This window comes from Contarinia nasturtii, unplaced genomic scaffold (genome assembly GCF_009176525.2).
Source record: "Contarinia nasturtii isolate CC-2019 unplaced genomic scaffold, AAFC_CNas_1.1 Cnas_scaffold_2166, whole genome shotgun sequence".
Lineage (NCBI taxonomy): Eukaryota > Metazoa > Arthropoda > Insecta > Diptera > Cecidomyiidae > Contarinia > Contarinia nasturtii.
Window position 1 is genome coordinate 289,092 of NW_022199493.1, and position 22,017 is coordinate 311,108.

The window sequence follows — 22,017 nt, forward strand, 5'->3', positions numbered from 1 at the left end:
TGTGTATGTATTGTTTTGAAGAAGAAGCACATGTTTGAGTCTCACTCATCTCCGCCCCTCGTCTGCGTTTATTTTTCTGCATTTTTGTTTTCTGCATTTTAGTGTTTCTGCGTTTTTATTTTCTTCATTCCGTGAAGGAACCGGGCCAAAACATTACATTTTTGATTTTCTATTTCAGATTATATTATAGTTTGAAAAATAGATGGGATTTTTTTCGGGGCTCATCATGATTCATATGGTCAATGCGGAACTTTATTACTCTTCATTCCAATTCCATTATTAAACAATTTCGGTGGAGAGATGGAGAGAAAAAAAACAACGCTTGAGCACCGTTTTTCATCGCAAATTTATTATACTTTTGTTTTTTTTCATTCATTCTATCTTTCCTCTCTCTCTCACTCACTCTAACATTATTTCGGAAAAAGAAAAAAAATAATGACATAATGATTGAGCGATGTTGCATATCTGTACTAGTGGTCGTGATAAACTATTCCGATCCAGAAAAAAACGCACTCGCAAAGAAGAACTCAGTAAAATAAAACCACTAAGAAAACTTCAACAAATAACGAAAACGTGAATTATACATTGAATTAATGGGTCTGGTAGAGATTCAGCTGGATGCGCGTGTGCGCACTGTATTTTCAATTGTGCGTGATCCCTTTTGTTTGTGCAAAAGCAAGAAGAAGAATAAAAATGATACGTTGTAATCATTAATTCTCCGGCTGCTAAATATTGAAATATGAATGCGATTCTTCCGTATAAATCATGAGCGCAAAATATTGAGTGGTGACAGCATTGTGTACAATTGAGATGGTTGGATGCAGAGAGGCAGACACGATGCAGAATTTCTTTTTTTAAAAAAAGTTCACTTCATTCGAAGCATATCAATAAATCACTTGACGCAAATATTTTACGTTTTTTTTCAGCGTCCCATATCTCCATCGATCGCATTCATTAAATTATGTTCGCGCTCGCAGCAGCAAAAAATATAAACTACATAAATTGTACAGACGGATTTTTTTTTTGTTTGTACTCGTTCCAATGTCATATCATCCATTTTCAATTTGTACTACAAACGTTGAAAATTATCCGACACATATTCATATCGCGGGGAACAAACCCGGAGTCAAATGATCAAAAACTCTCGTTTATTTCACCACAGGTTTTTTTCTCATTTTGATGCAAATCGGCAACATTTTCAATGTTGGAGACAAACAAATTAATATTTGTGTCAGCGAACCAACATGCACTCTCTCTCTCTCACACTCTCTCTCTCTCTCTCTTTAACTCTCTCTCTTTCTCTTTCTCTCTGCCTCTTTGCCGACTAGAGGACTTTAACACTCGACTCTGTAGCTTGGCATCAAGTCAATACGAATGCAAAGTCATGTGATATGCACAAATATCTAATTGTGAATGCGGAATAAGAAAAAAGTGCATAAAAAGCATTCCTGCGATTGCATTCCGATTGGAAAAAAGAGTCAAAAGTTGTTCAATGGTTCAATTTGTTTGTTCGTTTTTATTTACATTCACATTTTCACCATTGACACTCTACTTAATAGTGGTTGTTTGATACATTGCGGGCACGACATGAAAATCAATGTGTATTCGCCCATTACATTCGCTAAGAACAGTTTGTGCATGAAGAACAATGCCGGTTTTTTTTCTGTTCTGTCTTTCAGAATTTGCTGCCGGTTTTTTTATTTGTTTATTCATTCGGTTTTTTGTTGTTGTTATTGGCTTCGATTTTGTGGTTAGTTCGTGTGTGCTTCTGTTTGTGATCAGAGGCAGAACAGACTGCACACCGAGATGAGTTGAATTTGATTTTTTTTTTATTTGACAAAACAAACAAATCGTCTATAAATCGCATCGTGCATTTGAAATGAGACTGCGGCACACAATGCTCATAACCACACGTCAATCGAAACATACAAAAGAAGAAACATACACACAGACAAAAAAGCACCAGAGTGAATGATGCACATGCGATGACGAAATAATAAAACTTCACAAAATGAAAGTAAAAAAAAAAAAAATGGAGCGACAGAGAGCGTCATTACAATTTTATGTGTCTAGTGTAACGGGTTCTCTTGTTTGTGCTTTTTTGCTGTTGTTTTTCAAACTATATATTTGTGCATGCATCAGAATTTTTCACCGATTAATGTTGGGCAATGACAAAACAGCGCACGATGACAGTGGAAACTTGCATTATTTTGAATTGAATTGTGTGTTTCCATTTGGATTGATTCATTCAAAAGAGTTTCATTGCCATTGCTCGTTTTGTGCCTTTTGTTTGGCTATCAAATCGCTCTTAGCATACATATCATCGATGACTCATCCAGCCAAACCATGAAAGTGTCCTGTGTCGTTGTTAGCGAATCTTCCTTTAATTATCATATTTCTTTTTACTGTTCGAATGCAATCTGCAAACCGGATGCGCTGGCGGGGTGGGGAGGTAGCGCTTTTGAATTCAAGCTCATGGCAAAATCATACCTATTTTTAAGGAATAACAATCGTTTGCTTCGGTTGACGAATTGGCCGAGCGTTACATTGGACATTTTCAAAGCAGAGTTTTTGAAAAGTTTTAATGAAAAAAGCACATATATAGATAGTCATAGTCATAGTTATATGTTTACAAAATGTGATGCAGAAATAAATTTAAGTTTTTGCAAATTAATTTCACGCCCGTCCTTCGCTCGACAAAAATTAATATCGTATTTTCTCTTGTTTCTCTTTTTTTTCCCAAATAGGATTTTAAACGAATTCACTGGTTTGCAGTGTTGATGATGTGCACCAGCGGCTGTAATATAAATCGAACTGCATAAAATGTGGCCATTGCAACAGCGAAAGGCCACCAGCACCACCACCACCGTTGTCACTGTCAATAAAACGACGGCGGCGGCAACGCGAACGGCATCGTGGTCATCGTCATCGTTTCATTTGCCGATTGTTATTTTAACGACGATATTTGTATTGTTGTCGTCGTTTGTTTGCAATGTTGATGCGTATCTGATTGTGGTGAGCGACCAAACACCGGCCGGTGCCATCATATTCAATGCATCCGTTTATAAACTTGGTTCGGAGCGATTGTATCGCATCAATACACATAAATCGGCACAATTTGTGCATCATTTATTACATGTCGATCACAAAGACGGTCAAATTCGTTTGAAAAAATCGCTAAAATGTGATGGCATATTCTATCCGAATATATTCACATTTTATGTTGATTCAACGACGAATCGATTGCGAAGCATTGATTATTATAGTTTACCGTTGCGAATATTGGTGTCGGGCGATAATTGTAATGATGATTATCACTATATGCAACACCCGACCACCATCAACGGTACGGCAATATGGTTTGGACGAAATTTTGAAGAGGACAATCATGTGTTGGACCGACGACGACGGCGACGACGGCGACGACGGCGTCACATTTCCAGCAGCAGCAGTAGCAGCAAAAATAATCCATTGGCCGTCTATCAAAATGGTTTGGTCAATGAAACGGATTACAAGCATTTTAACGACGGTGACATACTGTTTGATAGTGTGCTTACAAATTATGAACGACACAAAATGTTGTCACGCAAACGACGTGAACTTCAATTGAACGATGCCATTTACAATAAAATCACCGATGCCAAACAATGGATTACCGAAACATATGCATCGTATGCCATTCATACGACCGACAAATGGAATAAAATTTGCATGAAAAAATCACAATATATAAATTCATTGAATGCATTTTTACCGCGAACGATTTGCCAATTTTGTAAAGTGAATTTTTTGGATGTCAGCGATGAACGTTTCAAAATTGAATTACAAAATCGTGATTTGGTTGCAAGCCGTGATGTTTGTATACCGGAACCATTATGGAAGGTGATTGTCACACTAAAAGTGAAATGCGATCGACCGGATATTATTGATGCGGATCATCGACTGAAAATTGTCTATCATCATCAGGAATTTAATGACACCGATATGGCAAGACGTGTTAAACGTGAACTACGCAATCAAAGTCCGTACTTTGAGCAAGCACTGTATACGGCATCGGTGTTGGAAGAACAACCGGCCGGTTCAACGGTGACAACTGTTCGAGCTCGTGATCCCGAAGATTCGCCCGTTGTTTATTCGATGGTGTCATTGCTTGATTCACGTTCACAATCAATGTTTAAAGTTGATTCACGTACCGGTGTTATTAGCACCACCACATCATTGGATCGTGAACAAATGGATGTACATTATTTTCGTGTTGTTGCCACCGATGATAGTTTTCCGCCCCGTTCAGGCACCACAACGTTGCAAGTGAATATCTTGGATTGTAATGATCATGCGCCAACATTTGAAGCCGAACAATTTGACACGAGTATACGTGAAAGTGCGACAGTGGGTTCAACGGTGATTACATTGCGTGCCACCGATCAGGATATTGGGAAAAATTCGGAAATTGAATATTCAATTGAAACGGTGAATGGTGGTGGTACAACAACACCCGATCAGGATATGAATACATTTAAAATTGATCCAAAATCTGGTGTCATTTCAACGCGCAGCAGTTTAGATCGTGAAGTTGCCGATATTTATTCGATTGTTGTGCAAGCAACCGACATGGCAACACCGCAAGATGAAAGAAAATCAGCATCGGCCACGGTTATTGTTAAAATACTCGACGACAATGATAATTATCCACAATTTAGCGAACGAACGTATTCGGTACAGGTGAGTGAAGATAAATGGGATGATACGAATATTATTGCACAAATTCGTGCCACCGATGCTGATGATGGCAACAATGCGGCCATTCGATATGCAATCATCGGTGGTAATACTCAATCACAATTTGCCATCGATTCAATGTCGGGCGATGTTAGTTTGGTGAAACCATTGGACTATGAAAGTGTACGCAGTTATCGGCTTGTGATTCGTGCTCAAGACGGTGGCAGCCCATCGAAAAGTAATACAACACAGCTACTCGTCAATGTACTCGATGCAAATGATAATAGCCCAAGATTTTATACGTCACAATTTCAAGAGGCCGTTCTTGAATCCGTTCCGGTCGGCTATAATATTGTTCGTGTACAAGCATATGATGCGGATGAAGGATCCAATGCTGAAATAAACTATAGCATTTCAGATCGAAAAGATTCATTGCCACTTGCTGTTGATTCACGCACCGGATGGATACACACGGTTAAATCACTTGATCGCGAAGATATGTCACGGTATACATTTCAAGTGGTTGCCACCGATGGTGGAGTGCCTCCACGTTCGGCAAGTAGCTCGGTTGTGATCACCATTCAAGATGTTAACGACAATGATCCAACATTTAGTCCGAACTTTTATGAAGCATCGATGGCAGAGGACCAGCCACCCGGTTTGTACAGCTTTCTTTTGGAAATACTTTTTTCTTTCGAAAAATCAATGAGATAAAAATCACTGTTTAAACTCATTTTTTTTATTCAAAAATAGAAAATGATTTAAACTTTTATTATTTTTATGGATTGTTAAGAGAAAGTAAAGGTGTTTCTCTTTCAATTTTTTTATCGTAAAATTTTTGCTAAACAAATTTCTTCAAATTTTTGTCTATCCAGGTACACCAGTCGTAACGGTAACCGCAACAGATCCCGATGAAGATTCTCGACTGCATTATGAAATAACGTCAGGCAACACCCGCGGTCGATTTGCAATAACATCACAAAATGGACGAGGTCTGATAACCATTGCCCAGCCATTGGACTACAAGCAAGAAAAACGATTCATTCTAACAATAACTGCAAGTGATTCAGGTGGTCGTACCGCCACCGCTACTGTAAACATAAACATTACCGATGCAAATAATTTTGCGCCTGTCTTTGAAAATGCGCCATACTCAACGAGTGTATTCGAAGACGTGCCAATTGGAACGACAGTTTTGGTGGTATCGGCCACCGATAGTGATGTTGGTATAAACGCTCAAATCACATACTTTTTGAATGAAGAATCGCTGAATAGTTTGGGTACAAGTGAACCGTTTGCAATAAATCCACAAACTGGTGCGATAACAACGATTGCACCATTAGATCGTGAAACGGTCAGCGCGTATTTATTAACGGTAACGGCAAAGGGCCAATTAATTACACAATTACTTATTATTATTGATTGTTTTACGATTATTTATCGATTATTTGTCGATTAATTTAAATTAATTCTTTTCTTTTGTGATTCTCCCCTTAGGTGACGGCAAAGGACGGTGGTAATCCATCGTTGAGTGATACAACTGATGTCGAAATCTCTGTGTCCGATGTAAATGATAATGCACCGTCGTTTAAAGTGCCATTGTATCAAGCTTCAATTCCAGAAGATGCATTGATTGGAACGTCTGTTGTTCAAATTTCGGCCTCTGACGATGATATCGGATTGAATGGTCGTGTCAAGTACATGTTGAGCGAAAAAGATCGTGATGATGGTTCGTTTGTGATCGATCCAACATCGGGAATTATACGGAGCAATAAACAATTGGATCGCGAAACAATAGCCGTTTATCATTTGCAAGCGATTGCAATTGACAAAGGAACACCGCCGATGAGCAGTACAATTGAGGTGCAAGTACGGTTGGAAGATGTAAACGATTCACCACCAACATTTGAATCTGATCGCATAACATTTTATGTGCCGGAAAATTCGCCGGTTGGTTCGGTGGTTGGTGAAATTCATGCCCACGATCCGGACGAAGGCGTAAATGCAATCGTTCAATATTCAATTATTGGTGGCGATGATTCGAATGCATTTTCATTGATCACACGACCCGGATCGGAACGTGCGCAACTGTTAACGATGACCGAAATGGATTATGAATCGCCGAAGAAACGCTTTGAATTGGTTATACGAGCGTCGAGCCCGCCATTGCGAAATGATGTGACTGTCGAAATTCTGGTCACCGATATCAATGACAATGCACCGATTTTAAAGGATTTCCAAATTATATTCAATAATTTCCAAGAGTAAGTACAGCCAACCTTTCAATTTCGCTTAATAAGAATATCACATTTTAAATTTAATTGCAATAATATCACTCATTTCTTTCAGTTGGTTTCCAAACGGTGAAATCGGACGAGTGCCAGCCTTTGATGCGGATGTCAATGATAAATTGGTGTATCGCATTTTATCGGGCAACAATGCAAATTTACTACGTTTGAATGCTTCGACGGGCGCGTTAACATTGAGTCCACAATTGAATACAAACGTGCCGAAGTATGCGGTGATGGAAGTATCTGTTACGGATGGCATTAATGAAGCAAAAGCAATTATGACACTGATTGTTCGATTAATTACGGAAGATATGCTTTTCAATTCGGTCACTGTCCGGCTGGATGAAATGACCGAAGAAGCATTTTTATCACCTTTGCTGAACTTCTTCTTGGATGGTTTGGCTGCAATTATACCATGCCCAAAGGAGAATATCTATTTATTTTCAATTCAAGATGATACCGATATCAATTCACGTGTTTTAAATGTCAGCTTTTCGGCACGACGATCCGATGTGTCACACGAAGAATTCTATACATCACAATATCTGCAGGAACGTGTTTATCTGAATCGAGCCATTTTAGCACGATTGGCCACCGTTCAAGTGTTACCATTCGATGATAATTTATGTGTGCGCGAACCATGTTTAAATTACGAAGAATGTTTGACCGTTTTGAAATTTGGCAATGCATCGGGTTTTATACACAGTGACACAGTTCTATTTCGTCCAATTTATCCGGTAAATACGTTTGCATGCAAGTGCCCAGACGGTTTTACCGGCAGCAAAGAGCATTATCTCTGCGACACCGAAGTTGATCTATGCTATTCAAATCCATGCAAAAACAAGGGCAATTGCATTCGACGCGAAGGTGGCTACACCTGCATTTGTACCGGTGACTATACGGGCGAAAATTGTGAGACAAAAATTGACACTCTGCCACCGTGTATGACAGATTTCTGTGAAGGATCCGGCCGATCATCGTGTCATCAAACCAAAATGACACCACATCCATCGTATACACAAACATGCGAACTACGGTCCAGATCATTTCCGAAAAGTTCATTTTTAACATTTCCCAGTTTGCGACAACGGCATCGTTTCAATTTGAAAATGAACTTTGCCACAGTCAATGAAAACGGTCTGCTCTTGTACAACGGTCGTTACAATGAATTACACGATTTTATTGCATTGGAAATTCTCAACGGACACATTTCATTTTCATATTCACTCGGCCAGGATATCAAATCGGTGACAATCGAACAAAAGCGCAAAATATCGGACGGTCAATGGCATACGGTTGAAGTGGCCTATTTCAATCGTACGGTAACAATTAGTTTGGATGAATGCGATACAGCATTATTGTTGAATGGTGATTTGGGTGAAAAATGGAACTGTGCGAATAGTACAACATTAGTATTGGATCGTCGATGTTCACTGTTAACCGAGACGTGTCATCGATTTTTGGATTTAACGGGACCATTACAAATTGGCGGTTTACCAAAAATTCCGGCCCATTTTCAAATTCAAAATCATGACTATGTCGGATGCATTTCCGACATTTACATCGATCATAAATACATCGATTTAAATTCATATGTGGCTGACAATGGAACGACGGCTGGTTGTTCAAAGAAAACACCAAGTTGTGCATCGGAACCGTGTTTCAATGGTGGCACCTGCAAAGAGGGATGGTCAACACATACGTGTGAATGTCCGGAAGGATTTACTGGGCATGCGTGCCAAGAGACGGTGCCGTTGCCATGGCGTTTTTCGGGCGATGGTTTGCTCAGCTTTAATCCATTACTTCGACCTATTCAATTTCCATGGTTAACCGCGTTATCGGTGCGTACACGACAGCGTAATGCATTTTTATTGCAAATTCAAGTTGGTCAAAATAGTTCGGCAATAGTTGCATTGAAAAATGGCATTTTACACTATATTTTCAACGGTGAACCAATGTATTTGGCGGGCAGTGATTTGGCCGATGGTGAATGGCATCGCATCGAAATAAAATGGTTGGGAATGGATATTTCATTTTCAGTTGATTATGGTCAACGCATCGGCGTGGTGCCAATGTCACAAAAAATCTCCGGCAGTTATGTGGGCAAAGTGAATTTGGGCAGTGTTGACACAAGCTTTGGTCACATTGAAGATCTACCGCATTTTGAAGGTTGTATTCAAGATGTTCGTGTTGGTGGACCGCAATCGTCGTTGAATCGACCAACCGTACGTGAAAATGTTCGAGACGGTTGCGAATCAAAATCAACGTGTGAAGATTCATGTTTTGAGCACAGTTCATGTGTTGCCGATTGGGATCAAACAATGTGCGAATGTTTACCGGGATATGTTGGTGACGACTGTGTACCGATTTGTGCATTGAATCCATGCACATCGGGTGTGTGCCGCGTCGATCAGAGCAATCGCAAAGGATACAAATGCGATTGCAGCAGTACAAACAATACGGGCGAATATTGTGAAATAAATAAGATGCAAACATGTCCGGGCGGATGGTGGGGTGAAAAAGTGTGCGGACCATGTAAATGTAATGTAAAACAAGGTTATCATATGAATTGTAATAAAACCACTGGCCAATGCTATTGCAAGGAGAATCATTATCAGCCAATCAACGAAACGGCATGTTTCCCATGCGATTGTTATGCCATTGGTTCGTTTGGCGGCACCTGTAATCGTTTGACTGGCCAGTGTGAGTGTAGAGAAGGTGTTATTGGACGACGATGTGATTCATGCTCAAATCCATATGCCGAAGTAACGTTAAAAGGTTGTGAAGTTGTGTACGACTCATGTCCAAGATCGTTTGCAGCTGGTGTATGGTGGCCACGAACGCCGCTTGGACAAGTGGCAATTGAAAGTTGCCCATCGCCGGCGTTTGGAAAGGGACGTCGTGTATGCGACGGTGATCGTGGCGGTTGGAGTCATCCGGATATGTTCAATTGTACATCCGAACAATTTATCGATTTGCGAAAACGTTTGTCACAATTGGAAAAACGTGAATTGGAATTGAATTCATTTATTTCGGTGAAAATAGCGGCTGCACTGCAGCATGCTACCGATGTGGTGGGAAATATAAATGGAATTAATGTGGCGAATAAGAATAGCGATTTAAAATCGAAAATAACACCAATCAATAAGGATGCGGTTTGGCTTGACGAATACGAAATGGAATATCTAACGGATGAAGTGAAATTCGTACATGATCGATTGTATGGTGCCGATTTATTGGTGACCGAAGGTTTACTACATGAAATCATCATTTATGAACTTATGCAAAATGGTTTGAATCTATCGCATAGTCAAGACAAGTATTTTATTCGGAATTTAGTCGAAAGTGCAAGTGTAATTTTGGACGAACGCTATACTAGCGAGTGGAAACGTTTAACGCAATTGACACAACGAAAACCGGGCGATTTAGTCGATGCATTCAATAAATATATGACAATTTTGGCACGATCACAACATGATACCTACACAAATCCATTTGAAATAGGTAAGGGACAAAATAGTTAAATCTATTTCTTTAAATTTTTCAATTATTTTTTTTAACAAAATCTTTACTATTTCTCTTTTTACTTCGTAGGATCGAATAATTTGGTGCTCGGATTGGACATTGTAACCACTGAATCATTGTTTGGCTATCAACCACAACAATTGTCCGAATATTTCAAGGAGAAATCGAATCATCATTCAAATCAATTCACAACGGAAAGTGTGATTTTGCCAGATACCAGCGCATTTTTACAACACAATCCAAAGCAAAAGCCAATGATTTTCTTCCCCAAATACAACAATTACATGCAAAACAAAAAGAAATTCGATCATCATACAAAATTTATGGTGCCATTGGATATGTTGGGCATCACAACACCCGAAGACGGCAACGATCTCATTCATTCAACAAATTCACAAATGAACGATAAACATCGTGCAATCATTAGCTATGCACAGTACAAAGATATGGGTACCTTGTATGACAGTGCATTCGATGAAACAATTACACGACGATGGGGTGTTGATGTGAAAATTGCCACACCAATACTATCGCTGACTATTCTGGTGCCGAGCACAAATGAACAATCAAAATCAGCAAATGGTGGTGGTTCGAATGTATCTTCGAAAATAATGTTGGGCCGTGACATCGAATCAAACCATATGGAACGGGAACGGGAACGGGAACGGGAACGGGAACGAGAACGAGAAAGAGAACAGACAAAAGTGCCACGCTATTCAAATCTGACCGTTTTCACAAAGGATCCGTCCAATTCAAACGATCAATTGATAAATATTTCGATACACGATGTGGGCGGTGGCGATGACGATCATGCCAGTTTGAAGAACAGCGCTGAGATTGTCATTAAAAATTCGGCAGAGAATTTCGATGAGGCATCAGTCTCATTGGCACCATCACCCACAAAGAAATCATTTGAACCTAACTTAAGTTTGGAAAACGAAGCCACCTACCCCGATAAACGTGTTGTAAAGCGTGGCATATCAGACGGTAGCGACTACGATGAAGACGATCAACAATTGGTGTACCGAAGTCTTGGTTCACCACATTTATCGCAACCGATTAAATTACAAATGTGGTTGAACATCGAACGCAGTCTCTTTGGTCCACGATCAAATCCACAATGTGTACGATGGAATAGCTTTACAAGCTCATGGACACGGCTCGGTTGTCAAACTCAGCCGCCAAATTATGAGGCTGAATTTATGATCATGGACGGACCAATTATCATCAATTGTTCATGCACACACATTTCCAATTATGCCGTTTTAATTGATGTCATCGATCCAAGCGACATACCCGAACCGTCGTTACTCATTCAAATCACAACACTGTCAGCATTTTTAATATCATTGCCAGTTCTATTTGTCGTTTTGGTTGCATTGGCACTGTTGCGCGGCCTGCAAACCAATTCGAATACAATTCATCAGAATTTGGTGTTGTGCGTTTTCTTTGCCGAAATGTTGTTCTTCATTGGATTCCAATCGCGACGCAATTTAATCGATACGGAATTTTCATGTAAAATTATTGCGATTTGTTTGCATTATGCATGGTTGGCTGCATTTGCATGGACAACCGTTGATTGTGTACACTTGTATCGAATGCTCACCGAAATGCGAGACGTTAATCATGGACCGATGGGCTTTTATTTCTCAATTGGTTACGGAGCACCGGCCATTGTTGTTGGACTATCGGTTGGCGTCAGGGCACATGAATATGGAAATAATTTGTTGTAAGTACCACTTCATTAAATTTTTTTCGAAAAAATTCGTTTTTTTATTTTGAAAAATTTGAGTATTTTTTTATCTAACTAATTTCACATTCAATTTCAGCTGTTGGTTGTCGGTGTATGAGTCCGTTGTGTGGTGGTTAGTCGGACCGATAGCCGGAATGTCTGTGGTGAACTTGATGATACTATTTGTATCGGTAAAAGCGGCATTCACGTTAAAAGACCATGTTCTTGGTTTCGGAAATTTGAGGTAATTTTTCCCATCATAAAATTGTAAATTACACGTTGTAATTTATTTTTTTTATTTTTTTGTACCTTTTTGCAGAACGCTTCTCTGGCTGTCCGTAGTGTCATTACCGTTGATGGGAATAATGTGGGTGTTGGCTGTATTGGCTGCATCGGAAAATTCTCAATTGCTAACAATGTTACTATCCGGAGCGGTTGTGTTCCATGCACTCTTCTGTCTAATCGGCTATTGTATCATCAATAAACGTGTGCGGGAAAATTTGAATCATACATTTTTGCGATGTTTGGGCAGGAAGGTGCCACTCTTAGATTCATCACAAGCGGTTAGTGTAAGCTCGCAGAATGCCACATCAAATCCACGTTCGCCGGGCGGTTTTGCGGGTGGTTCATATGAAACAAGTCGCAAACACATTGGCATCAGTGCATCGAGTACAACGTCGAAAAGCACAAACACAAATAAAACCAGTTCCAGTCCGTACCGTAGCGAGGGTCAAATTCGACACACATCCACATCAACATCAAATTATAATAGCGACGGTCAATCGTATATGAGAGGTTATAATGGAAATAGCAGCAAACGACGACATCGAGATGATCGACACGGACGACGATCACGTAAAGAATCTGATTCTGGATCGGAAACTGATGGACGAAGTCTGGAACTTGCATCGAGCCATTCAAGCGACGAAGAAGAATCAAGAGTTGGACAAAGCGGCATTGCTTCAACATCACATTGCAACATTGGCGTATCGGCAGCTTCATCATATTTACCAAATATTACGGAACACGTTCAGGTTTGTGATGTTGGCAGAAACCCCGACTCTATTGCTTTCAATTTCAATTGAGTTTTGAAGTTGACACATTTTTTCACGTTTAAAAAAAATGATTTAAATTTGCAGGCAACGACGCCACCAGAATTGAATGTAGTACAGAGTCCACAATTGTTCCCGAGCGTTCGACCGGTATTTGCGTCGCGTTGGTCAAGCCAGGCGCCCGAATCATTTTTACCAAATCCAAATGGTAATTGCATTTTTTCATTGAAATTTTTCAAAAAAAAACTTGTTGATAACATCTCATCTCTCCCAAAAAAAAAAATAGTTGTAGGTCGATGGTCACAGGAAACGGGTTCGGATAACGAAGTGCATCCCCATTCAACGAGTTCACCAAACCCACTTCCATTACCGCATCCAGATCTGACCGATACCAGCTATTTGAATCGTCAGGCACACAATCAAATGGGCGTTCCATCACCATCGATTCTCGAAAATATGCACGAAAACTATAACATTCGTACGAATCCAACGCAAATGATATACGACAATGATCGTTACAAATACGAAATGGATCATGACAATTTGTATGGCCAAAACAAAGACTATCAAGCAAATTACAGTGGTGGCGGTAGTATTGTTGGCATCGCCGATACTGCATACAATTTAAATAGTAATTATCATTCAAAAGCATCCGATGCCCGATATACAGCTGCCGCAGCAACTGGCGTTCTAAGTGATTCTGAATATCCAAATAATCAAATCATAAATCAAATGATTCCACAGCATACGAATCATTTTCTGTACGATAAACAAAGATCACCATACATGGGATCGAAGACTGAACTACCGTACATGTCAAAGGATCGACTATCGAACAACATGTACAGTTCAACGCCACGTGAAAGCCATTACAGTCTAAAATCGCCGGGACTGTACAGCGGTGCCGAATCAGTTCATAGCGTTCATTCGATGCTCAAGAATGATTATCAGGTAAATAAAATTTGATTCAAAGTAAATAAACAATTGTTGATCGTTCAATTTGATATTTTACAGCAACGTGCCACCGACTATCATTCCGATCGAATGTCAGAGACGTCTGATAAAAATGGCTACTCAAATGGCTATATTTATCCATACAATGCAGAAGAAGATCATCTATCAATGATAACCAGAAATCAGGCACTCTCATCGAATGACATGAACTATCCGTCGGTGTTGTCCACGAATAAACTATCGTCACGGCAAAGTTCACGAACATCATCACCGCCGGGTGTGACCACAGGCATACAGCCCCTTGCACCGCTCACCAGCATCACCGACACAAGCGAGTAAGTCTCACCTGACAATTTCAATACAATTCACATGATATTTTATTTCAAAAACACACACACAAATGTGTATGTAATAATACAAATTCTCTAATCTTTGGCCATCTCTTTGTCGTAATATGAATAAATTGATTTCATTTCTTCCTTTTTAATTTTCCGTTGAATTTATTTTTAATCATTGAAACCTTATCAATTAACAGATGGTGCTGGCAACGGTTAAAACGAATCTAATTTTTTTTATTGTATTTCTGTGCTCTTTCTTCTTCTTCTTCTTTTTTTTCAAAATTGAACATTTTATGTCTGTGACCGAACATTACTATTTGGATTTTTCGAACATAAAAAAAACACAAAATTTTCGGTTTTTTTAAATTCAAAACAAAAACAATCATCATCATCATTCATGAATGATTTTTTTTCATGCCCATTTCACAAATGAATCATTCTCAGATCGGAGGTAATTTTGCAGGTTTTTCTTTCTTATGTATGCGTGAACTGCAACAACAGTTTGCCGGCTGATTTGCACTTAGTTATTAGCTCATTCACACTTCTTTAACAATTTAGCATTTTTTTGAGTGATTTTCTTGTGTCTACTGAGAAATAAGCGCTTATTCCTGTGCTCACGAAATTTATATGGACTGTTCTTAAAAGAAGAAGAAAGTATTGAAAAAGGCCAAAAACCATGAATTTAAAAAAAATATATTTTTTTCTACTGAAATTCGTCATATTGTCAATGATGGTGTCCATGTGTATTTTGTGAGTACGGCATAGCTTCTGATAATTTATTTTTCGCGTAAGTTATAGATACATTTTTGATCTTTGCAAACAAAATGTACACATCCGATATTTATCACCAAAATATATTATTTTTTCGTTTTTTTTAATTGTTTCAAATTTTCTGCTTGGGTTTGAGTTTTCCTAGTGCATTTTCCGAATTTTTAAATTTCATGAAAATATTCTCATCCAATTAAATTTGAATTTATTTGCAGGAGGAAAGGTTATATTGATGATGATGAGACAACCGTTTAAACTGCCAACAAAAGACTGCCCAAAAAAATCGAAACAAAAACTCAAGTCAAAAACAATCATCGGATAATAATAACAAATGCATTCATTCCATCACCTTTAACAGACGATCTGAAAGTTGCTCTCTCATTGCAAAAAATATAAATATTTATTTAGAGAAATATAATGAATAATAATCTGTAAAAAAATGAGCTTTCAACATACTCTTGAAAGATAAATAAAACATTTTAATTTAGCTTGAAAATTGAACAAGAGAGCAGAGAACAAAATACTTGTGTCATACCATCGATCTATTATTATTATGATCGATAAATTTCATTTTAAAATACATCCAATTTTACTGCCGAATTGTCAAATTATTTACTGTTAATTCCTAATTCGACCAAGTATGAAAATTACTAATGGAATCCATTCCTCGAGAAAAAAACATTGCCAAAAAAGCTTCAAACACTTTGGGCTGAAGAATTTATCAAACGATCATTTGAAGCATTTTAATAAACACACAGCATTTACTAGACGTAGGTTTACATTCCAAAACAAAAAGACACACAAGTATTTATATGTAAATAAGATGAGATTTTTAAGTATAATTTTAAGTTTTAGTGTGTTGAATCGAATCATAATAACTAAATGGTCATTGTAATGTAATACACATGCTTCACTTCCAATTTAATTTTTAAATGAGATAAATTCGTTTAATTTCAATGGAAAAATTAATGAAATTAGTTGAATCAGATTTTGCGATATCGAATGCAAGACATTTCTTTATATTTATTTGAGAGAAAAAAAAATGGGAGACAAAAAAATACACACGACAAACAAGGAGTGCCTCAACTTTTGTTGAATATATTTGTAGTTTTGATTGAGCCGAGAAAGAAAAAAAGAAAATGTATTAGAAATAAAGAAAAGAGAAGAAAAAAAAAGACAATGTGAAGAGAAACTGATCAAAACACAGATGTATGTTGATTAATTTAAATGAAAATTGTAATTGAATTTTTTTTATTAAAAAAAAAAAATAAGAAATTGAACTATTGAATGAAACATAGGGAAATTAAATAAATAATGGGTGAAAATAGTGCATCTCTTTAGTTTGTCGCTGTACGACTCAAGCTCCATCAATAACCGTTTGCTTTGGAAGTTTCATTCAAATTTTATGTGATTTTTGTTTGTAAATTATTATTTCGTTTATTATTTGATATTAATTTTTTTGTACATTTTTCACAAAGACCCAGCAATTCATCATTTTTAGCGTTTATTTTATTGCAAGTGAAAAATAAACGAAACAAAAAGAAAATCAACGGATTGTAGATTTTTCATTGCAACTAGATCTATTTAATACTACATTAATATTGACATTTCAAAATGAATATTAAACGATTAAGAACAACAACAACAAGACGTAGACATAATTTTATGCTATTAATAAAGAAATGGTAATTTATTTCAAAATCAAAGCTGTTTTACTTCACTGCACTTTCGAAATGTTTGTTCTTTTTCAGATTTATATAAATATTTTTTTATAATTTTTGTATAAAAAAAAACTTTAGCGTCTACGCCTTAAGTAACAAACAAAAAACGTTCCATAACATAATATAGAGATCAAAAAATTGTCTTAAACTACGAACAACTTGAACATTCCGAATCAGCGGTGTCCGTGTCAGCGTATTTCATCTTGACAAGATATTTAATCTTGACTTGAGCTTCGTTTTGAACTACAAACTCGTTGAATGCCATTTGTGTTGGTTGATTGCTAACTTGTAGCGAGCCATTTGGAATTTTTAGACCGTCCGGGCGAACATGAAATGGGCTTGGATACAATTGGCCATATGCTTTGATAGCCATACAATTTTTTGGCAATTTCACATTTGAATCTGGTCTATGACAAAATTTCACTGGACCAATCGCAACCTCACACAACAATAGCAAAATGTTATTTGAGTGGTATCCATCGCAATAAGCGGCCGATTTCAGAATGCAATCAGCAAAGTATATGCCGTGCCCGAAGTTTGAGCCTGAAACTGGTACATTCGTTGGTCGAATTTTCAAACCATTCGATAAAATGCCAACGAAATTGGTGAGTCGTGAACCATGCCAAAGTAGTTGTCGATTGAAATTTTTTTCATATGGTTTAAATCGTTGCACCTCTTCATGTCGTGACACCTTGTACACTTGATCCAATTCGAGACGCTTATAATCGTTCACTTCATCATGGTCCTGCGGATTTTGTACGTATTTCAAAATGTCATTAAATTCGTCCGTAGTTTTGTCGAGCACTTCGATGGTGGTTTTGAACTTTTCATAGTACACATCAAATGGATGCATTTTCTCGTCACAATCACCCGAATTCAGCAGTGTGTATGTGATCTCCATTTGCATCAATGCCTCCAACATTTCCGACTTGTTGCGAACCATTTCATGGTTGTTTATTTTTGGTGGACGGCTGTCAAATTTGTGCGGAATGAGCATATAAAAACGATTCGATGCGTCGTCAATTTTCGCCGAAGACGAGTCATCATTTGGTTGTGTCAACAATTCATCAATTTCTTGTAGAAGATTTTGGGCTTCTCCCATTTGATGTGCACTGATTTTACCCAGCGGCATTTTTTCCGTATCCAAATCAAATGACAACAATGTCTCTTCCATTATGCTCACGTTGAAGAGAAGTTCCATCAGTTTGAAAACCGGTTCGCTCAAATTTGATGTGGCAGCTGGTAGCGGTGGCGCTTTTTTTGTTTCATATTCAATGTCCATCTGATTATATTTAGACGGTTTTTTTTCAAATTTTGTACCAAAAACATTTCCCGTCTTTTCCATATAAACATTTCCAAATTCGGAATATGCTTTGCCCAAACTATCGAATGGCATTATATTCGTTGAACCGATTTCAGTACCAATACGTCCTTTTGACGTAAATAACCAATACCTGCGAATAATCATAATATATAGCCGATCGAAGGAAAACTAAATCGATGGAATTTATACGTACTTTTCGGGCTTGGCATCGGATTCAAGTAATTGCATTTTGAAATATGAATTTTTATTCGCCGTTATATCAACCAATGTGAGAACTGTACAATAATTCAGTGAGTTATAACAATAAACGTGTGCTTCATTTGCCTTTCCTGAATCTGGATCAACAACACCACCAGCTGAAAATCGAAAGGAGAAAAGAATACAATCGTCATAAATACAATACTTTAAGAAAAATTCTATACAGCTTACATTTCCATTTCAAATTTTTGATTTTTGGTTCATGGTTTTCGTGAGACTTATTCTGTTCAACGATGACTTTTCTTTCTGGTATTCGTTTGTGCATCTAAATGAATAACAAATGAAACATCATATACAACAAAATCTTACAAAATAAAATGATGAACAAATTACATTTTTGCCCCATTTGCTAATGTCTTCAAAATCGATGAAAAAAGCTGGATTTGATTCACGTTTTATTTTATCAAAAATGCCTTCTGACACCACGTGGATTCCATGCTTTTTGGCCATAGTCATGGCTGGTCCCATTTTCTCTACTTCATCATCGTTTGTCCCAACAACGATGGCAGTGAGCGTCTCGACCATATTGAGTTTTTTATGAATACCGATCAATTTACCGCCCATTTGCACAATTTTCTCCTCGATTTCATCGTATGTCATTTTTGTCTCACCAACTATTGCGAACTCCATGTTGAAAAGCGGTTGATTTGTATGCAGCCTAAAATTTTCCAAAGCGCAATATTAAATTAGCAAAATTGATGTCTATAAAAATATTAATTGTGAGTCCGAATTACATGTAATCTTCGTCGGTAATATCTTCTATGTCCTTGATAATGCGGGCACGAACTTTAAATTTCTGATTCAAAAATGGCAGCGATGTGAGGTATTCGGTGGGTATTTTGACAGCCGTACGAGCTGGTTCCTTAACTTTATTGTAGCAAAGAGTCCATTCGGAGATGTGACCACCACAACAACGGTATGATGAGTTCATAAAAATGAATTTGCCGTTTTTGCATTTATTGCATGGTTCGATGGCACCAAAACAAATGATATCCGTTACATGATCGAGCATCTAAATCAGATAGCAAATGATGATTTTTTTTTTATTTCTTTCTTTCTTTCTTTTCTCATAAATTTTGATAAATATGTCTCACCTCCGTATCGTTTTCGGGAATGAATTGGTCATTTGCCTGTAAAATTGCTTTGCGAATATCACAATTGGTGTTTGCTTTGAGAATGTCACGTAGCTGAAAATAGTCGTTGTTTTGCTTTTTGATCTGTTTCTGGAACGCTTCATCAGCGGCACTTCCCACTTCAATCTTCTGTGTCTTTTTACACGGTGCTCGATCGTCGTCGGAATCCATCGATCTAATGTATCGCAGCACAATTTCCTTTTCACCATCTTTCAATTTTTTGAAACCAGGAAGCGCGTCGCCTGCCTTCAACCATCCATACTTCTCTTGTTGCTCGGCAAAGCAGAAAAAGTGATACCACACCGCCTGACTGTTGAAATTGTTATTGAGTTCGGTGTCATGGTTAAGTTTCATCACACATAATTCGTTCGATTTAATGGTCTTCTTGCAGCTGCCACACGGTTCCTTTCTATCACATTCAATGTAAAACTCGTTGATTGGCAGCTGTACTGGCTTGTTTTCGGTATCATCTTTGGCTGATCGCTTTCGGCTACCAACACAGATACCTGAAAAATTCAAAATATCAAACAGCGTCAAGCAAAATCCGATAAATTATAATTTATTTATATAGTTTCGGACACAATTCTAACCTAATTCTTTGCGAATTTCCATCTGATCATCATAACGAAGTTTGACATAACCATCAATTACCAAATCCGATGCAGGGCGACGATCTTTGAAAAAACATTTTTTATCGTACCATTTTGCCTCCATGCAATCGTCAGAAAGACTCTAAAATGGATTTCGCAATTGAAAAGAGCCGTTTTATAGACAAATATTGATGAATTACACCATACTGCGTAAATGATATTTACCTGCTCCATTACCTAGAATCAAAAGAGTGTAATCAATTTATTTCATTTGATCTCACTTAAATTAATGTCACTGTCGTTGACTAATTCAAATAAAATTGGCTTAAAAAATCTCTGTAAGTAACTTACACCTAACTGCAGCGAATTTACGGGAATTTGGGAACCACATCTTTGACACACATCGGTTCCCTCCGAATACGCAACACAATACGGCAAGACATTTGCCATTTTTTTCCACTGCGTGTGAACTTTTTCTTTGTATTTTGCCACCAAATAGAACGCACAAAACAAATAGAACGCACTTTTCACTTGACCAAATTTAAAACAGTAAAAAAATTTTTTAGACTACTTCGACGATATAGCTTGATGTAAGGCACATAAACAAACTGTCCAAATAAATGTCACAGCTGATGTTGTTGTTGACGCTTATGTTTGCCGACTGTGAAATGTGATACTGATTGATATACATAAAATGTTGTGTCCGTTAGTCGTGACGATTCAAAGTGAAGCATCACTGGGAGCGTGCTGCACACATTCATTTACATTATAACTGTATCGACGTGTGCTAACTTGACAAATCGCGCCAAATATTCACCATATTGAACAGCGACAAAACACATCAACACAAATGTTTATGCGTAAGTGAGAGAGCGCATTGTTTTGACTTCAAGCCGGTTGTCATACAGCCATGATATGATTTTCAGCTGTCATTCAGTATAGAATGCGAAATTATGCTTCATTTCCGATATAAGTTTCGTTTGAACGAAGAAAAAGAAACGTATTTTTTTGGATTTCTATGCCCAATATATTCAAGATTCCTTTGAGAAAAATATAAAAGAAGTGTAAAGAAAAGAAAAAGAAAATACAAGTTCTAGAACAAAGAATATCAAAGAAGAGGAGAAAAGTTCTCACGTTCTTTTGACTTTTTTTCACTTTTTTATTTTAATTATGAATAATGCAAATTCTACTTATACTACTCAAATCAAATGCATTGATTTGATTTAAAACATGTCAGGAAAATAGAAGATGTATAACAACAATCGATTGAAAATTACATCACTTACATTTGTGATATTTTAAGTTACTCATGTATCGCGCGAGTTTTTCTGGTTATATAATTGACAAGACTAAATGTTTCTGTGTGTCAACGTCCTTGTCACAAATTGCGATTTCATGCTGCGCTCCATGGACGATAAGGCTGCTCAAAGTATAAAATGAAAGCCTGCAAAAAAAAAAAATTATTTCGATCCGGGCCGGTCTATGCGAAAGATTTTTTCTAAATCCGGACGATGCGACGCAAAATTTTCAATTGAAATTTTCATTTCAAAAATCAAAAAATATTGGTCTCAAAAAATCTTCGAAATATTTTTCGCTTTGCACAAAAATCACT

The 22,017-nt window shown here is 37.5% G+C and overlaps 2 protein-coding genes across 3 annotated transcripts in view; one reads left to right on the forward strand and one right to left on the reverse strand.

The window, feature by feature from the left end:
• The window catches only part of LOC116347928 (protocadherin-like wing polarity protein stan), a 91,419-nt gene extending 74,339 nt beyond the window's left edge, over positions 1-17,080 (forward strand). The window contains exons 4-15 of one of the 2 annotated variants that reach the window (XM_031778738.1): positions 2,748-5,377; positions 5,595-6,094; positions 6,217-6,983; positions 7,069-10,514; positions 10,605-12,264; positions 12,365-12,511; positions 12,587-13,301; positions 13,407-13,527; positions 13,606-14,270; positions 14,334-14,608; positions 15,056-15,062; positions 15,595-17,080. In XM_031778738.1, the coding sequence (XP_031634598.1) occupies positions 2,824-5,377; positions 5,595-6,094; positions 6,217-6,983; positions 7,069-10,514; positions 10,605-12,264; positions 12,365-12,511; positions 12,587-13,301; positions 13,407-13,527; positions 13,606-14,270; positions 14,334-14,608; positions 15,056-15,062; positions 15,595-15,612 (10,875 nt within the window). In that variant the 5' untranslated portion in view covers positions 2,748-2,823 and the 3' untranslated portion in view covers positions 15,613-17,080. The remainder of the gene's footprint in view (positions 1-2,747; positions 5,378-5,594; positions 6,095-6,216; positions 6,984-7,068; positions 10,515-10,604; positions 12,265-12,364; positions 12,512-12,586; positions 13,302-13,406; positions 13,528-13,605; positions 14,271-14,333; positions 14,609-15,055; positions 15,063-15,594) is intronic. The other variant, XM_031778737.1, reaches the window with a different exon arrangement.
• LOC116347929 (poly [ADP-ribose] polymerase-like) lies at positions 16,870-21,180 on the reverse strand. The gene is made up of 9 exons (XM_031778739.1): positions 20,757-21,180; positions 20,631-20,642; positions 20,406-20,547; positions 19,777-20,321; positions 19,417-19,694; positions 19,016-19,340; positions 18,854-18,947; positions 18,618-18,780; positions 16,870-18,554 (listed from the first exon to the last, which is right to left on the reverse strand). The coding sequence occupies exons 1-9, from the start codon at positions 20,853-20,855 to the stop codon at positions 17,249-17,251; spliced, it is 2,964 nt and encodes a 987-aa protein (XP_031634599.1). The 5' UTR covers positions 20,856-21,180; the 3' UTR covers positions 16,870-17,248.
• Between the last annotated feature and the right edge of the window lie 837 nt (positions 21,181-22,017).